Source organism: Indicator indicator, chromosome 29, assembly GCF_027791375.1.
Source record: "Indicator indicator isolate 239-I01 chromosome 29, UM_Iind_1.1, whole genome shotgun sequence".
Taxonomy (NCBI): domain Eukaryota; kingdom Metazoa; phylum Chordata; class Aves; order Piciformes; family Indicatoridae; genus Indicator; species Indicator indicator.
In genome coordinates, this window is record NC_072038.1 from 12928952 (window position 1) to 12947855 (window position 18904).

General features: G+C 49.9%; 1 protein-coding gene across 1 annotated transcript in view; it reads right to left on the minus strand.

Annotated features, from left to right (window-relative positions):
- Positions 1-18904, minus strand: part of ABCC3 (ATP binding cassette subfamily C member 3) — a 38271-nt gene that overhangs the window by 5726 nt on the left and 13641 nt on the right. Inside the window, exons 6-24 of the mRNA XM_054393775.1 lie at positions 18314-18375; positions 17538-17669; positions 16255-16291; positions 13863-14014; positions 11581-11758; positions 10897-11058; positions 10622-10714; positions 9125-9332; positions 8398-8540; positions 7921-8008; positions 6920-6986; positions 6420-6546; positions 5927-6103; positions 4964-5131; positions 4074-4257; positions 3127-3229; positions 2332-2485; positions 860-1067; positions 49-359 (exon numbers count right to left, since the gene is read on the minus strand). Coding sequence (XP_054249750.1) covers positions 49-359; positions 860-1067; positions 2332-2485; positions 3127-3229; positions 4074-4257; positions 4964-5131; positions 5927-6103; positions 6420-6546; positions 6920-6986; positions 7921-8008; positions 8398-8540; positions 9125-9332; positions 10622-10714; positions 10897-11058; positions 11581-11758; positions 13863-14014; positions 16255-16291; positions 17538-17669; positions 18314-18375 — 2754 coding nt within the window. The remainder of the gene's footprint in view (positions 1-48; positions 360-859; positions 1068-2331; positions 2486-3126; positions 3230-4073; positions 4258-4963; positions 5132-5926; positions 6104-6419; positions 6547-6919; positions 6987-7920; positions 8009-8397; positions 8541-9124; positions 9333-10621; positions 10715-10896; positions 11059-11580; positions 11759-13862; positions 14015-16254; positions 16292-17537; positions 17670-18313; positions 18376-18904) is intronic.

Consider the following 18904-nt stretch of genomic DNA (forward strand, 5'->3'; position numbering starts at 1 on the left):
GAAGAGAGCAGGGGTGCTGGCAGGGCAGCCAGCTGCTCCTGCAGTTACCTGAACAAAGAAGTACAGCACGGCCAGGGGCACCACCGCCACGGCAAAGAGCGGAGTGCTTGCCAGGATGACAATCAGGGTCGACAAGGAGGTGAAGAAGGTGGCGAGGGCCATCAGGATGGCCTGTGGCAGCACCTCGTCGATGACGTAGATGTCCTTGGAGAAGCGGTTGATGATGCGGCCTGTGGGGGTGGTGTCATAGAAGGCCTGTGGGGTGTGGAATTTGTTCTCCAGCAGTGCCGCGTGCAGCACCCGGGCAGCCTTGATGCCCCCCATGGCCAGGATGAAGGAGGAGATGAGCACTATGAGGCCTGGCAGTGAGGAGGAGAGAAGTCAGCCAGAGCAGAGAGGTTCCCAGCTCGCAGCTCTGGCACTTGGTGGGTTCTGTGGTGCCAGCAGCTTTGCTGCCTTCCACTCTGACCATGCCCCTCAGCACTACAGCCTAGGGCACAGGAGTGTCCTGCAGGACTCACCTGCTGTCCACACTCACAATCACCTTCCCTCAGCTCTCTGCAAGCCTCCATGAAGCCCTAAGGCTACAACTTCACCCCAACCCTCCAGTCTCTTCTGCCCCTCATTTTCATGCTTTCTCTCTAGCTCCCCTCTCCCAAGTATCCACATCACCCAGCCAGCCCTTCCAAGAGCTTCACACCAAAATCACTAATGTTGGGCTCAGCTCAGACTTTGCAGCTCCAGGTTGAGTCACTTCCCTTAGGATAGGTTCGGGGCGGGGGTGGGGGGGGCAGTTTTGGGCCATCAGCCCCTGGTGCCATGTTTTTGCCACCTGACGCCGGCACCCTGCTGGCCTCACCTTGCAGGAGGCCCAGGGCAGCATAGACCCCGACCCGCATGGCTACGTTGTGCTGGGTGCCGTTCACCACCGGCTCGTTGGTCCAGTCGCTGAGCCACACATTGGCCCCGATGGCAGCAGCATTTTGGCAGCAATAGAGGAAGCAAATCAGCAGGGAAAGGACAGGGCTAACAGCCTTCATGTACTGCCAGAACACCGAGAGCTTCACCTGCAAACCACACACCACAGCTGCTTGGCACAACAATGCCCAGGGGCTTAAACACACAGAACAAACTTCTTCATCAGAGCAACTGCCAAGTTCAAACCCACCCAAACACACCATGGAGAAAGTTCAGCTGCCTGAGCTCCACCTCAGGGTAAGGACCTTCTCCATTCTGAGGAGCTGTATTTTATTAGTTTAGGGGGGTTAGGTTTTAAGACTGTGCTAGAAGAGGGGGGAAAAAAAGCAAGCAAAGAGAAGCTGAACAGCAGCAGAGGATGAGGAATGAGAACTGGAGCCAAGGGCCTGGGGCAAAAGCAGCAGCTTGGCAGGCAGAATGAGCTCAGCACTGCTTTAAATGGCCTGTTTAGGAAAAGTGCTGAGCGTGCCTCCCTGAAGGTGTCTTTATGGCAGCTTAAATGAGGTACCAAACGCTGGTGCCCCCCAAGAGGGCCATAAACAGAGGAGGCTTGTGGCAAAAAAAGGAAAGATGTTGTCTCTAAGGCAGTGCAAGAAGGCAGAGAAGCAAAAGAGACAGAGACTCAGGACAAAACTCAGTGTCTGAACAAGGAATAATGAAAGGACCAAGTGCATCTGACTGGGACTTGAAAGTTAAAATAACCCCCAGAAAGAGCTGAGAGCAGGGACATCAGCAGGACACTCTGGGCCTTCTGAAGCAAAGGAAGGATTTTTCTTTAACAAATTCTCCATACTCCTATTCCCTGCACTGCTCCTTTCTGTCCTGTTGCTCTTGTGTTCCCCTCTTCTCTTTTTTCCTTCTCTTTTTCTCTGTTCCCATTTCCCCCCCGGCCCTACTCAGGAGAAGAACCTCCCCTTCTGCACCAATGAGCAGAAAATGCTCTCAAGGGTGGGGTAGCAGAACAGATCTGCTGGCTGCTGCCCACTGCTGCAGGTTAGCAGAGCCCCACTGCTGCAGCTGACACCAGCAGCCAAAGGATTTGGAACTCCAAAGCACTGAGAGCTCTGCAGTGCCAAGGCAGAGCTGTGCAGTACAGCGATGCATGGGCTCAGGGGACTCTGGCGGCAGCAGCTGGGAGATTTTTTTTTTTTATATTAATTTTTGTCCCTAAACACCTAGGCCTTGCCAGGTGCAGAATCCTCTGCCAAAATCCCAAATGTGAATGCTCAGTGACCACCAAATGAATGCCTAAAGCCTGCAGTCAGGATTTGCACACCACAGTCAACAGAACTGCATCAAATGGAGAAAGAAAAATGAACTTTCCTAGGAGAGAAGGGAGGGCTCAGACCATACTCTGCCTGTTTCAGTGGTCTCAGCCTGGACAAGCCTCTCGCTGGGATTCTTCCTGGGCGGAGGGGGCTCTGCTGGCTTCTTTTCACAGACCCTTCGCTTGGCTGACATTTTGTTGGGACACTCTCCTCCCTCAGAAGAAATGACACTGAGTTGCCTAGGCAAAACAAAGCAGGAAAAGGGCATCTTGTGGAAGGGCTAAGGCAAGTCAGGGATGCAGCAGCTTGCACCTATTCCCAGCTCCTCTGCTGCGTTCCCATGCCAGCTTCCCTCAGAGCTAGGGGTGCTGCTGCCACCCCTCTGAGCATTCAGTGATGCCAGAAGTACAGAACCTGGCAGAGGCTGTGGCAGGGCCTGGGCTCCTTTACAGGCTTCATCACAAGACAGACACTTCAGAGCCAACCCCTGAGCTTCTCTGTTTGCACTCAGTGCCAGGACACCAGCTGTGGGTATGGATATGAAAGGTTTACAGGATTCCCAGATTCCCAATGGAGAGGCATGATGCAAAGTGTTTATTTTTCACCCAGCTGGCAGCAGGTCAGTGTTGTGTGGGTAAAATGCATGCAGTGGTGTCACCTGGGAACCAGACAGCTGCTCTAGGACATGGGTTCAGTTAAGATGAAAGAGACTTGCAGGAATAGGGCTTTATTCTTTGCATGTTCCCTCACTTTTACTCTCTAAGGGGCACTAAATCAACTCATTTACAAGAGAAATTTAAAGCCCGGAGTGAAAAGCATGTTAGTGACATCTTCAGATGTGTTTTGTCCCAGACTGTGAGCACGTGAGCCCTGTGCTTACCTAAGAAACTGCTTGCGGACCTCGTTGGTCACTGGCTCATTGTCTGCAAGATCAGTGTGGATGCTGAGGGTGTCCTCTGCCAGCAGGACTTCATCTTCCAGCACTGCAGGACAAGATCATACCTCAGATTTGCTGCAGCAAAGCCAGAGTCATGAAAAACAACACTGCAGCAGGAAAATCACAAGTCCCCCAGAGCTCTGCTTGCATCCCTTCTCCTGGCCAGACAGCAACGATCCCAGGAGGCAGGCTGGCTGCCAGCTGCCCTGGCATCACATCCCTCTAGTGCATCAGAAATGCCAAGCAATAGCGTTACAGTTGGCTCTAGCTGAATTCACTTCTAGGGCATGCTCTAGGCATGATCCTGGGATGGGAGAGTCACGTCAGAACTCCTGGAAGCCTCTGCTGCAGCTGGAAGATGCCAGGTGTGTCCATCTGCCTGTCTGGAGGGCAGCAGTCCTGCCAGCACAGAGCATGGGAAGGCTGTCACACACAGGAAACAGCTATCAAAAGGCTTTCATCTTCTATCATCCCATCAGAACCAAACCAAGATAAAAGCAACCCAGCAGCCAACTGAACAGTGACATCATTGGAACTTGGCTGCATGAAAAGCCCCAACAGATAAGCAGAGAAATCCCCGGGCTCTAGGTAGCCCCTTGGACAGCAAGCCCAGGTTGTGCTTGGCTCTGCTTTCCTGATGGGACTGGCCTTGCTAATTGGTAAATAAATTCCTATCTCTCAGATAATTTCTAACACAAAAATTGCCTTTTTTTCAGGACAAGCCACATGAAATTTTGACAGAGATTTGTGGAGACACTATAGTGACACACATCTGGCCTCAGGGGCAAGTGCTGGGCTGTCAGGAAGGAGAAGGGACACTGCACACAGAGCCAAGAGCTGCAGGCTGGGTGACAGAGCCAGGCAGGCCTGAAGGAGCAGCAGCACTCAACTTGTTGGCTCATCCTCCTCAATGCGCTCCTCCAAGGCATAGTTGTGCAGGAACTCTGCAAAGGCCTTGTTCTGTTTCAGAAGCTCTTGGTAGGATCCCATTTCAGAGATTTTGCCATCCACCAGGACTATGATGTGGTCGACCTGAGGCAGGAAGCTGATGCCATGGGTCACCAGAACTCGGGTCTGGACAGGATGAAAAAGAGCAAAGCTCCACAACTGTCAGCTGGCACTGTGAGGACAAGCACTGCCCAGCAGCCCACACACTACCACATGTCTGGGATGGGGAAGGAAGGATCATGACCCAGTGAAACGCTCTATCCTTGCCAGCCACACCAGCTTAGAAACATGGACGTGAACGGCAGGCTGAGACAACCACAGTGGGAAGTCAACCAATTGAATTATTATTCCCCTTCCTTTTATCTTCTGCTGATTTTTCTTTGCAGCCTTTCCCTTTAGAACTCTAAAATAATCTGAGAAGATCAAAGCAAGAGCAGAAGGGGAAGCAAAAGGACCACAGTTTGGATGCACACTTCCACAGACCTCAGTAAAAGCAGTGAGCTGTGACAGCTTCCTCATTGCCCTGTCTCTCAGTGTCAACAAGCACCACGAAGCTGACAACCTTTACAAGTTCCTGCAAATATCTTGGTTTTGGAGCTGTCACGATAGGGATTTTAAAACACAGATTTCTGCCTCCACACGTCCTGACTAGATGCTATCACCCCTGGGCGTGCCTAGGCAGCAGCTCTGCAGAGCCTGAGCCATGGGGAAGAGGTGTCCAGGCTGCCAGCTAAGCACCAGCACCCAGGGTTGTTCCAACTGGCAAAGAGCCCTCCTCCTGTTCCCCAGCTGAGTTTGTGTGCACTTCTAGGAGGTCTAACTGTCAGCTTACTTTGCCTTTAAGGACCCCATCTGGTCCAATAACTCTGTCAAAGATGTGCTTGGCCACGTGTGAGTCCACGGCAGAGAGAGGATCATCCAGCAGGTAGAGGTCGGCGCCGCTGTACACCGCGCGCGCCAGGCTCACCCGCTGCCGCTGCCCCCCCGACAGGTTGATGCCCTGTGGGGAAGAGGAGAGCAGAGCACATCAGACAACAGCAGCTGGGACCTTCGGTGGCTCTCACCCAGCACAGCACATGGGTGCCAAATTAAAACATGAGATGCTGAGGAGAAACTCGCTTGGAGCCAGAGAGAGGCAGAGAACAGCTCTAAATCTGCTGCTTCGCTGCCAAGCTTCCCTCACCCAGCAAACTGTAGATGGAATAAAGCCTCTTGCTGAATGAGCTCCTACAGGGAGCTGCTAAAACACAAAACTATAACAGGAAGATCAGGCTCTAAAACGCAAACACTGAAAGCAGGGCTGCAGCACCCAGAACATCTTCCCCCTTTCTCATCTCACACCCAAATCCACCCTGCCCCTTGCTATCCAGCCGGGATTCAGTGGGCTATGAAAACAAAACTTTGCTGGTAATCATGGATGTAAAGTTTTCTCATTAAAATTAGCTGCTAAGGGCTGATTACAGCACTTTGTCACTTGACACACCGTGTGTTCCCTCCTCCTCATCCCCACAGGAAAAGGAAGGACTTTAACTGTTCTGGGCAGATGCGCCTTTACAGTCAGACACAAACTGGAGCCCTGCCTGTCCAGGCTGGGCGTGCAATTGTGTGTCACAGCACAGACATACACTGGGAGTTAGGAACAAGCTGAAATCCAGCTGCCCTCCACAGAAGTGCCCTGCACATCTCAGTGTGGATCATAGCAGGGATGCCACTGTAGAGATAAACCACCGCAAGTGCTGACTTCACAGCAGCCTATCCTCAGCCAGACAAACAGGAACAGCAGAACCAAAGTTACCTTCTCCCCGATCTCAGTCTGGTCCCCTCCTGGCAGCACCTCCAGGTCAGGTTTCAAAGCACAGGCCTCTAGGACATGCTGGTACTTCTGCTCGTTGGGAGCTTGGCCAAACAAAATGTTATCTTTCAGGGTGGCATTCTGGATCCAGGCTTGTTGAGGCACATAACCAACAGAACCCTTGAGGGAAAAGGAAGAAAGGAAATCTGTGACTTGTAATCAGCTGCAGTTCATGCTTAGAGCTGATTGAAACCTGCAGCACACAGAGCTCCTGTTGGTTGCACATCCACACCATAGGCATATGCTAACTGCTGATGTGCAGCGGTAGATCAGGAAAGTCTCTTTACATACACCACAACTGAACAGGTGTGGGCAGGACCCAAAGAAGCAGGCAGCCAAGCTGGTGCAGCAGCAAGCAGAAGTTGCTCTCCTGAGGTATACCACCAGCAGCACCTCCTCTCCAAACCATGGCTAAATCACGTTAAACAGAACCAACCTTCACAGCTACTTCTCCTTCCAGCTTTTCCATTTCACCCAGAAGAGCAGACACCAGAGAAGTCTTCCCACAGCCAACATGGCCAACAATGGCAACCAAAGCACCAGTGGGCACCAACAGATTTATACTGTGGAGGAAAGAGGCTGGAAATTAATTAAATGTTAGTTTACTAAAGAAATGAAAGGTCATTAAACCAGGGCTGAAGTGCACAGTGGTGAAGCAGCCTGGCTGGGCACAGCAAGCACAGCTTGGTCACTGTTCTTCTCCTCCCTTTGTTGTGTGCAGCCAACAGCAACCAGTGCTGTAGAAGCAAATGGGAATGCAGCATAACCTATCCTCTGGGCTGTCAATCAGCAGGACTGGTAGCAAGCCTTGCAGAAGAGATGCATATATGGGGTGTGGAAACAAGAGGTGACCCTGCAGATACTGTTGGACATCTTTCACACAGAGCCCTCAGGAGCCAAGTGGCTGTGGTACTGCAATGGCATAAAGACCCTTACTCTGTCAGAGATGGCTTCAGCTCCTTCCCCCAGCTGAATGTCCCTTGCGTCACACTGATGGCATTGCCTACAGGACAGAACAAGGAGAGAGGGCAGACAGTTACTGCACAGAGCAGCACAGCTGAGGCTGGCACAGAGCGGTCTGGGGCTGTGGGTGTTCCCTGTGGGTCCCTTTACAGTCTCAGGGCTGCCGTGTTCAGAGTGGCAATAACTGATGACAGCTTAAGCTGTAGACTGTGAGCTTAGAGACTCATGGAGCTGCAGAGAGGTCTGCTGCACCCTGCCCCAGCTAGGCCAGGCCCGGCCCAGCCCAGCACCTGCTGCTCAGAATCCTCATGCACCTGCTTGAGGAGCCCACTGCCATCAGTAGGGGATCACTGCACTCTTGGCTTTGACTCATCAGATGAAGTTTGCCTCTGTGCAGCTTTTTGCTTGCCAGTCTAACAAGTTACAGATCTGAGACTTTCTGTCTCTTTAGCTCCTGGTGGGGTAGTGCAGAGCAGTAATGACAGCCACAGAGCATCCCTCTGCCTGTGGCATTTCAGGTTTCAAACCACAGAGTCACCAGAAGGAATTAACCAAGGCAACATCTTTCTCTGAGACCACCTGGTTTGTTGCTTGTTTTGGGATGCTGTTTCCAACAGAAGAAATCAAAACAGCTCACAGTGGTCCTAAACACTTGTGCAGTGAGATAAGCTGGAGCAGGTCTTGCTGTCCCTAGTCAGTGGATGCAGCTCATGATCCAGTGCTGGCAGCACCCAATATGCTGCTGATGCAAACTCAGGCCCAGTACCTCAGCTCAAAGCTCAAACATGAAACCAGCAGCTGGTGTGAGTTCCACAAAGTCTGAACAACCTCCACCATACTTCCCAAAGGAGCAGCTCCTTTGAAAACCAGGACACCAAGACTGCTGTACTCATGGGGGTTTGGCAGCTCAGGTAGTCCCCAAGAAACATGAGGTACTTGTGTTAGCATAGGTTAGAAGAACACTGATGCTTTACCTGGTGCCATTGCTTTTCTTTCCACACAGTTTGGATCCAGTTCATCATGACTCAGGAACTCCTGAATTCTCTTTAGGGAAACACTTGTCTGAGGGAAGAGTATGGAGTTATTTTATCATTCTTTAATGAGGACTTAATGCTCTTACACTGAGAAAGAAAGCACATGGCATGGCCTAGGCTTCCACCCCACAGGCTTCCTGAGCACTCCTTCCCTCTGATCAGTCTCAGGCTGGAATTCAAGTTTTTGACACTGACATTTCTCAGACCAAGCTGAGTTCATCTGAGCAATGCAGAACTGCCACAAGCTCCTCAGGATGCTGGGCCTGCCAGTGCATGGTAGCAGCAGAGAACAGATCTGAGCAAGAGCAGAGCCAGCTAAGAGGAGATGCAAGGAATCTCTGCATTCCAGAAATTAGGCACAGCTGGGGGCTCCTCTTGCTCAAGTCCAAGCCAGCTTATGCACCAGATCCTCCTTACCTGCACAAGGCTGCCAATGACTTGTGGAAGCATAATGAGAGGAAACTTTAAGATATTGAACAATGAGAGAGAGACAAAAGCCTTTTCTGCATCCAGGATGTTCTTCTCATCCACCAGGACATACACAGCAAACGTGGTCAGAGCTACCTGGAAGCCAGAGAGTCCCTGTGAGACATCTGCAATATTCTGACATTTTAAAAAGCTGTCAAGCCCCAGAGGCATCTTTGGAACAAAGTGCCAAGAACAAAAGTGGACAAGTGCTCTGTTCCTGACCTTTTGGCATGCTTTGAGAATGCCAAGTCACTGTGCCAGCAGATACAGAAGGAAATAACCTTCAGATTACTCATGGCTGCACTTAGCTGAATTAGGAGATCTGAGAGGGGAACTACACAAGTGGGTAAATAAAAATCAAGCAGCAGTTATCTGGCTGTGGTTTGGCTGCAGTTCCAGCTCCACCCCACATTTTCCCTCTGTGAACTGCAGGCTAAGCAAACCACTTATGGCTCACTAGGAAAGGGAGCTCCCAGCTCTTCACACTGACAGGCTTTACCCAGAAATACTGATAAACAAAAAGGCTCTGGAGATCAGGAAACTTTGCTTCAAAGCATGTGAATGGTTTGGGGGTTTCTAAGTATTTACATTTTATTGCCCTGTACATTCAGGCAGCAGAAAGCCTCTCACTTCTCCCTCGAGGGTGCCCCTGCTCAGGCAGGGCTGCAGGTACCACTCACCAGGAACGGGGCACTGACCCAGGCAAAGTTGGACAAGGAGCTGAGGTAGGCAGCTTGCCTCAGCACCCGCAGCTCATTCTGCCGGATCTCCAGCACCTTCCCCAAGAAGGAGGGCTCCCAGGCATACAGCTTCAGCACCTTGATGCCACCCAGGATCTCATTCATCAGCTTAATGCGGGAGTCCTTGTAGCGCATCTGCTGCACCTGGGTTGTGAGCAGACACAGCAGTGTCACTGGGGGGGGGGAGGGGGGGACAGAGGAGAGCCTCCAGTCTCTCATCCCTGGGCTGCTTCTAGAGAGGGTGCAAGAGGGAACCAAAGGAAGGCAGACTGGTAGCAGGTAGTTCACTTGCAGGTCTGTACCTCCAAAGAAATCAGAAAGGAGGGGAAAAGGCTGGAAAGCAGAATCCAAAAGCTTTGTGCTTTGCTTCACTGAAGGAGCTGCATTTTCAAAAACAGTTCACACCAGTGCTGTCCTGCTGCTTCCTTTGATTTCGTGAGGTTCCTTCCCTGATATGCATAATTGTATTTCTTAGGGCAGCCCTGGAAAACTCTGCTTACTGCTAGGTTATTTTTTTGCTATACATTTAAATGCAGCCCTTCCTTCTGTTATTTTAAACAAATACAAATGCAAGAAATCCCTGCTGAGCTGCACAGAGTAGAAGGAGCTGTGCTCACACACACCTGCACCCCAGGCAGGCAGCCCAGAGCATCCCATAACCAGCAAGGGAGAAAAGGGATGGTAATAAAATGTCAGTATCAGGACTGAGAGGGAACTCTGTGTGTCTCTAAGGCAGGTGACAGCAGTGCTCTGCTACTAAGGCTGTGCTTAAATGTCCTCATTGATATTCATTTTCCATTTCTTACCTTTTTTACATCAAAGGCCGATTTTGAGATCATCCAAAGTGCCACTGAGAGGCTGCCCAGCACAAGCTACTTACTAGATTTCCTGGCACAGAGCCAGTGGGCACTATTATTACATTGTTTTTTTCAGCCTTCCTTGACTAGAGATGACTGACTACAAAGAAGGGAATAAAGGATCCTTTTACCTGGAGATAGTGATTCAGATTTAGCCCACCTCAGTAGCAGTGCAAACCAACACTGCCTATTAGCATAAACCCCAAGCTGCCAGGTTCAGTTCCCATCTCTGGAAACAGTCACAGCTCAAAAATGACACAATGTTCATTCCTCTAGATGCTCCTGTAAGCAGGTACAGGGCAAAGGGACACAGAGACAAACAAAATTCTTGCTAACTCCAGCAGCTGCTCCAGCAGCAGCAACAGCCACTGAGTCAACACCACACCTTCCTTTAAGGGTGCATTCCATTCACTGTGGAAAACTACCTGAGAGGTTACAGTTATTGAATAGATCAATCTTACTCACAGGTAAATCAGGGCAAATAGCTTGTTAATAGCCAAGACAGGCACTGCTGCCTCCATGTCCCACAGCACAGCTGCCAGTTCAGACAATGTCACCTCCTCTGCTGGGACTCACCTGTAATGCTCTGGTTTTCATTGCTATTGCAGAGTTAAATGGGATGAGTAAAACCATCACAGCAACTCCTGCCAGCACGGAAGGCCCTAAAGTCTTGAAAGACAAAAGGTGAGTTGTTTTTGTACCCCAGTGCTGCTGCTCCCCATGATGAGCAAAACCAGCAGCAGCTCACAGAAAGAGAACTGAAAAGCAGCATTGGGTCAAATTAGCAAAGCCATGAAAACATTCCACGTGGTTTTAGACAAATCCTGAAAAACTGTGAACAAGGGTTGTACCTGCCAGAGGAAATATAAAGCCAGGAATATCTGGAGTGGTGCAGACCACAACATATTCAGGAAAGGCATCAGGTCTGTGAAGCGTTGGGCATCCACCGACATCAAGTTGACAATTTCTCCAACAGTAGATGAGCGCTTTGCTGAGTTTGTGATGATTAGGGACTGAGAAACAAAAAAGATTCAGTGGATTCACAAACTTGACATGCATGGAGAAACACAGAGAGAGACCCTCAATTGTCAGCAAACCAAGACACTCTCTGAGAATGAACAACATAACTGACACCTACATCCATTCCCAAGCTCCAAAGAACAAGAATTAGGAGGTGCTGGGGAGCAGCTCCATCTGCAGCAGCCTCTGGCATTCTGAAGCAAACTCAGCTGCATCTACTGCACTCACAGCATGGACACTGCTCCCCTGGACTCCTTTTCTGAACATTTAAACCGAACCAATATCTGCACGTGACATGGCTGCTGCCCCCTCAACACACCCACGGTAAAGTGCACAGCGCTAGAAAATTCTGCGAGGTATGCCAGAGGCACTCCTGAGAACTGCCCAGCCCCCAAGCCTCCATTCTGCAGGAGCTGCTCCTCTCCAGAGTGCCTGCTCTGCCTCAGGATCTGAGAGCTGAGGACACTTGCCTGGCTGTGCTCTGTGGCCCAGGCCATGAAGTATTCCAGTCTCACCTTTCGGTAGATCATTCCAGTGATCCCAGCTCTCATCCTTATCCCAGTAACAAAGCAGTACTGGAAGTGCTGGTGGAGTATGAGTGTCTGCAGCACAGCACAGATGAACATCAAAGCTGCAATCAGAAAGCCCCACCAGGCTGGGGCATCCTTGTTCTTAATGAAGCTGATTAAGATGCTGTTTTTGAGAAGATCAGGGAAGGAAAAGGAAAAAGAAACCAAAATAAAAACCATGCAGCAAGTTTAATGAGACACAAGCCAGCTTTCCCCAGCCATGGCATCCTGCCACTTCCTCTCTCCAATCTCAAGCAGCAAACAGCCCTCCCCAGGATGCCAGCTGAGTTAGGATTTCAGTCAAACAACATCACAAGGACACACCAGTAGGCCCCAGGCTCTCTGCCCTTTGTAAATGAGCCCCTAAAAAAATGACACACCTGGAAGGACTCCAGTATTCCCCCAGGATCCAGCCTCCCAACACAGGGCTGAGTCTGAGCTCTGCCAGGCAGCCTCTGGGCACAGGGACAATGACAGGGCACAGGAACACAGTGCAGCAGAGCAGGTGGAACCAGCTTCTTCCCCAGCTCCATCCCAAGCAACCCAGTGCTCCTGCCTGGGGTGTTTTCCCACAAAAGCCAGATTCAAAGCCATCCTGCTGGATGGATGCATAAAGGGCTCCCCACATTGCTGGTACCCTTAAACTGACTGTACAATACTTGTTAAGAAGCTATTTCTGGCTGCAAACAGCTGCTCTCCCTGCAGCCCTGCATGCTGCCACACAGAGCAGAGCCAGGCATCATCCAGCGCCCTCCACATTCAACTTTGTGATTCCAGACACTGTCCAGGTGCCAAAATACAGAGGAATGGAGATCTGACTCCATGGTTCAAATAACCAACATCAGGAAAACACACCTGGGAACTACAAATCAGGCCCCAAAGCCTCGTGCTGGGAGCATGAGGGCTATTACACCTCGAGGGACCTTCTGCTCTGCACCAGTCCTCTGTGAGCAGCTTCAGGAAAACCTCTTCCTCACAGCCCCAGCAGGGCAATCAGCAAACATCTTAGAACATAAAACTATCTTAGTGCCACTGGCCAACCCTGGCTTTTTCCCTTTCTCTTACCAGTGGCAGTGCAGGAATTTAGACTTGAGAAGAAATTTCCCATCGTGGGCTTTGAGATGTTACTGACAACAGATCCAGGAATTTGTGCAAAACTGAGAAATTCCCAGAATAGATGAAACTTGGTGTGTCTGCAGGAGGAAGCCAGCTGCCTGCTCTTCACTAGGGACTCTGGAGAAGGCAGCCTGCAATGGTGACTAAATGTCACCATACTGGGTCAGATCCTCTTTTTAGCCAACTTCTGGCTATGGCACAAGCCACCCACAGATGATCTCAGAGCACAGCTCCACACCTGTGGAGTTTTGAGTGCACTCATAAAGCAGCAGGGGCCTCTGCTGTCCCCTTGCCCACATCCTCCTGTGGCCACCCAAAGTCCATGCCTCTCTCATCCATTAACAGGACTTCATATTTTCCTTGCATTTGGAAATCAGAAGTAGCTGGCTGATAGGAATGATGGCATTTCCACTGCTACTGTTGATGGTTATCTGGTGAAACTCTCTCTGAGAGTAACATTAACAGAGAAAAAAACATGGAGACCGTGCAGATTCCTTCATGGATAAGGCTGGCAGCTGCCCCCCCTGGAGATGGAAGGTGCAGCTGTGCCTCACAGAAGGACAGTTTGAGGACAAACCACTTTTGTCAAGACCTCCATTTTCCTTCTTTCACATGGAGATTTACTGCACCTTGCCTTGCACATCCTCACTGCTGTGCACAGCTAGGAACACAGGAGCAGCAGCTAAGCAGAATCTTTCCCAGCTGACAGTAGCATGGCCACAGCACCACACACTTGAGCACCACCCTCCAGCCGTGCACCACAGCATGCTGCAGCCACCAGCAACACACAGAGGGGTGAGTGCTGCAGCTTCGCCTCCCTGGCACAAACAATCCTTTAGAAACAGGAGAAATCACTTTGGATGCTGCACAGAGCAAAGCTGATCTGTAATTCAGAACTGTCTGCTGCTGATGGGAGGCTTTTGGAGTCTGCCTTTTACTGAAGCTTGCCCAGCTCACAGCCCAGTCCACAACCAAGCCTTTCTGTCTGGTGAGGGAGCAAACACACAGCACTGGGAGGGAAACTCACTATGCACTGCAACAGCAAATACCCTGTGCCAGAGCCAAGCCTCCACAGGCACTGCACAGGGAAATCACTCACACAGAAAACCAACCTTAGCAGCTGAGGGTTGACAAAAGAAAGCAGATCCTGTATCAGCTTGAAAAAGCTGCTGATTAAGAAGTATGGCCCGAAGGTCCTCAACAAAGCTTTGAGAAAGGAAGGCTTTCGGGTTTGCTTTTTGCCTCTGATCAGAACTTCTACTTCCTCTGGACCACCACCAACATGATTCAGCACATGATTTGAGCTCTTCATGTAGGTCACATCATCTTTCCTAGGGAGAATGAAACAAGCAATGAGAGACATGCAACAAGGCTTGTCCTGCGTGCACAGCACTGCACTGGCATCCAAATCTGCTCCCCACTCTGCTCCTGGTCAACAGCAAAGCCTTCAGCAAGACCTGATGTGCTCAGGGCTAGGTCACTCTTCTGTGACAACTCTTGCTTTCTTTCTCTGCAGTTCTCATGAGGTATAGTCCGTAGGCCAGAAAGTCACTCACTATGGGCTGAGAACCATGGGGTGAAATCCATGGGGTGAGAGGAGCAGGAGATGAAGGCTTGACTTCCTTTGGCAGAGCACAGGGCTGAGCTTCAATCTCCAATTGTTTGCAAAGCACTCTTCTAACAGTGATCTACATATGACCACAGCCACCTTCACCTTGCTCTTCTGAGGCTGCTCACTGCTCAGTTAAGAGCTGTACTAAACCTAGAGCCTTATCTGATCATGACAGTGTGTGCTGGGAAAGTATTTCCTCCATGAATGACTCTCCAAGAGCAGCCTGGCAGCAGATATCAAATCGCTGTTGGTTCTTGGGGGCTACACGATCTAAAGAACAATTCCCCAAATGTCAGCCAGGAGGGTTACATCCAGGTGCTGTAGAAGGAAATTAGAGCCTGGGGCACATGAGCCTTGTAAGCAAGGGTGGATGGAAGAGAGACCCTGGCAACAGCAAAGGCTTACAAGAACGTGTTTGAAAAATCCCTGGAAGTCCTACCAAGTGAGACTGGATTTATGGATCCTCACAAAGTGTGCAGATTGTTTGGAGCTGGCTGGCTGTAGAGTCAAATAATTCCAACAGCCTGTGATCACTCAGAACAATCACTGTGGCTAACAGTCTGCAGGCAGGAACTCCTTCACCTCCTTTCAAACAAAGGCATGTCCAAAGATCAATTCCTCTGCAATAAAGTTTGAGGGCAGGGAAGAACCTAAATCAGAAAAGGTATTATTTCTTATCCCCCAGACAAGAACAAACAGTGTTGTCTTTGTCCTTCCCAAGCTGCAGACTTTATGAGCACAGCCTCCTTTTCCTGGCAAGAGGCTGTTAAACTCATTGAAGGATGTGAAGAAATGTGACTGCTGGCCCCTGGCTCTGTGCTGTTAAAGGTGTTCCTTGCAGTGAGCAAGGAGCAAAGGGCTCCCTCACAGCAAACAGCCCCCAGGAGAGATTGCACTGGCAGGGCTGGCTGCGGGAAGCCAGGTGAGGTCAGGCTGCAGCAGCGCCTGGGACTGCTCATACCCAGGGGCTCACCAAAGCCTGGCTCCTGTCACTTACAGCAGGGCAGATAACAGATGCAGTTTATCTCATGGGAAAAGACAGCACTTCATTCAGTGGTGGTGACAAGGCCTCTGCATCCCCATTTGTCCTCACAAGTCTCTAAAATCAGAGGCTAACTAAAAATGAGGCAAAATAGATCCCAGCTCAGCTATGACTTGCTGAGAAGCAGCTGCACCTCCCAGTGAAGTGGGCAAGTAAAGACTTCAGCCACACATACAGAGAAAGCAAAAACAAAGAAAAAAAACTCTTTGCAGGCTTTATGATCTCTAATAACAACTTCAAGCTGTGCTGGTCTCTCCTGCATCTCAGCAGCAGCAAATGAATGGTTATCACTGGTTTAGCAGTGAACCACAAGACAGCTCTGAGGACAAACAGAAACAAAGGGCTGCAGCTCTCAGAAGAACAGAGATGTGACAACCGTTGCATAAAATAAGTGCAAAGCTCCAGCTCTGCCAGAGTTGCAACTGATTCAGTTTTTCGAAGTCGCTACTACACACTGCAAATATTTTCTGTGACGCTTTCAACACATCCACCACTTGACACAGCATTTTCATGTCATAACAGTTTGCTGAGAGCAGAACAACAAGTTTAAAAAGAAGTATTTACAGCTCCCAAGCAACTACCATTAATGTTATTTGGCCTGAAGTAAAGGAGAATACCTGCTTATGACTGAAGAATAAGCAGAGCCACAGAGCTTTTAGCTACATGAAACCCAGCAATACACAGTGCACTGAACTGCTTTGGTTTGGCTCTTTTCCCCACCTGAGAACCATCAACACAGACACCACAAAACTCTGCCTGAGTTCAACACACACCAGAATTCATGGCTGAATTCACTGCCAGTTGGCCCCGATGAGTGATTTCCAGCATGCAATGACTCCCATGACAAAACCCCAGAAACAGTTTCTGATTTCCTAGCAGAAGCTTTTCTGGACCCCAGGCACTCCTGCACAGAGCTGTGCCCTTGCTGTATGAAAGCCTGAGGGAGGAAGACTTGTGTCTGTGCAGCAGCAGAGCAGAACCCAGACAATGCACATTATTCCCCACCGTAAAAACAGAGACATGAGGAAACCAGAAACCCCAAAGCAAACCTACCAGGCCTGCACGCGGAGCTCCCGCAGCCAGGCTGCCACTGTTACTGCTGGAAACCTTACAGGTCTTAACTGTGAAGTGGAGCTCTCCACATCTTACTGGGCCTTGCCAAGAGCCTTACAACTCTCTCCTAGCACTATCACAGAGCAGGGCCTTTCCAATTTGGCAAGGACACTGTGCAAAAGAACAGAGGAGAGCCTCCCCACGGAGATGGAATTTCCACAGTGAAAGGAAAGCGAATTGCAGGGCTGCTGCTTACTGACATTTGTCGTTTGGAGCACACCAATTATGACATCTGCTTGTTTGGAGTTCTTTGGGCCACTGACCAGTGGGAGAAGGAAACACAGCTGCACAACAGATCGTTTCCTAAGATTGGATGGGGACAGGAGATGCAATAAAGAGGAATCCTCTCCAGCATGGATGTAACTCTGTGTAACATCTGACCCTCATCCCATTTCAGCACAGACTACCAGAATTTTGCTGCTAAACCTCTAGGCAACAGGGGCAAGTTCTAAGCTCTTTAACCTTGGATGTCTCTTCACCTCCTCCCTTTCACGTTTTGAGTTTCATTTCTTTTTTGCTGCGAAATTAAGAGTTGCTCACTGCTAAGAGCCTTAAGGCTAAAAATAGCATCAGGCCAAGAACCCCTCGATGGGGATGACGAGGAACTCCTTTTGATTTATGGTGCTTTAAAGCTGTTCCCTAGCATGCCTGGCAGGGATGCAATTAGAGGGTTAGACATCTCCCAGCTCAGTGATGAAAGCTGATTGTTTTCTACAATCCAACCACCTCCATCCCTCCTGCTCACACATCCTCAGCTCTTCTCCACATGGCCAATGGCTTTACCTGCCCAGGCAGACTGTAAGCACCTAGCTAACAAGTGTGTCAGTGGCACACAAGCCCCAGAGGGCTCCTGCTGCCTGTGCCCAGACATTAAAATGAGTAGATGTGACTGCTAATGGAATGAAGATGGGCTGAGGAGGTTATGCCATTTGCACTTGGCTCATGTTCAGGGCTGAGCAGCTTGTTGATGCTGAAAGGACTGGGAGGGACCTCCTTTGGCAGACCTCTTCACATACTTACTGTTTGCACTCCGCTTTTTCTTTCTCCCACTCCTCACTTAGTTGTTGCACAATAACTTTGGAAGTATCATCTTTGTTCAGCGACCACAAATCTGTGTCTTCAAGGGGTTTTTTGTACCCCAGAACCACCATGCTGCACACGGAGAGAAAAACAGCCCAGTTAATTTTGGACAGCAATACTTAGAGCACTGCTAGTAACTCTTGGACTCTCTCAGGCTAACAAAGGCAAGACAAAACATCCTCACAGAAAGGGTGACAGTTACAGCTCCACCTCTCTTTCTTCTCTGTGGTGTTGTTTGCCGTTCACCTGATGTCAGTTTTGCATCTCACACACAGCAGGAGCAACCTGTGGCAGTCATTTGTACACAACCCCACGTACTTTCCCTCTGCACAGAAAAGGTCTCCACAAAAAAAAGCCCTCAGCCATGAACCTCTGCAGGAAACAAAACCCATCCCCAGGTAGGTGAAAGGCTGCCACAGTTAATCTTGCAGAACACAGCCTCACATCCTGGTTTCTACTGCAGCATGCAGTAAGCACAGCCAGGCCCTGTACCCTCCTGGCCATGCCACAGTCGTTGCAATACTCTTCAGGGGAGTCTGGGCAGCTCTGAAAGCTGCTTCTAGAAAGGCAAACGCTGGAAGTGCTGACACTACTGCCCTGGAAGGGCATCCAACACCAACTTAGAGAGGAAAAGCTGCTGCACCACTAACCCTGCACCTATCTCAAGCAGAGGCTGAGGCTGTCAGCTGCCCAACATCTGGGAAAGAGAAGCTCACCTTGTGAACCAACAAAAGGTCAACCTTGACAGGAAGCCCGCCGTAAGCTCTGGACATGGATTCTGTGGTGAAGTTAAGGGGGGAAACAAAGTAAAGCAAAACATTTCCCATTGCTCGCCTAAGAAGCCAGTCTGTCCTGCTCAGTCTGGGTGTTTGAATGTGTTACATGTGTGCACCTATGGCCTAATGAGACATGGAATGGATTCCTTTCATGACCCACATCATGCAGAACTTTGTGTCCAAGAATTGCTTCATATTCTGCCTTTAAATCACACAAAGCCAAATGTCAGTCTATAGCTTCTGAAATGTTCATCTTAAGACATGAATTAAACTCCTCTCTCAGCTTGCCTCAAGCAAATTACCTTACAGTGACCATCATGTGAAGTGGAGAAGTTTCAGCTGTAGCACTGCTGTGACACCAGGGATACCTTCTGCAAGGAAGAGTTTCCCATGCCTGTTCCCAGCACACAGACCTTGGCTGTCCCCACAACCCTTGCAGACTCCAGCTCACCCTAAAGCAATGCTAAGCAAGCTGACCACCACCCCCACAGAACCCACCATTGAAATAATTCAGTGTGTCACAACTGATGG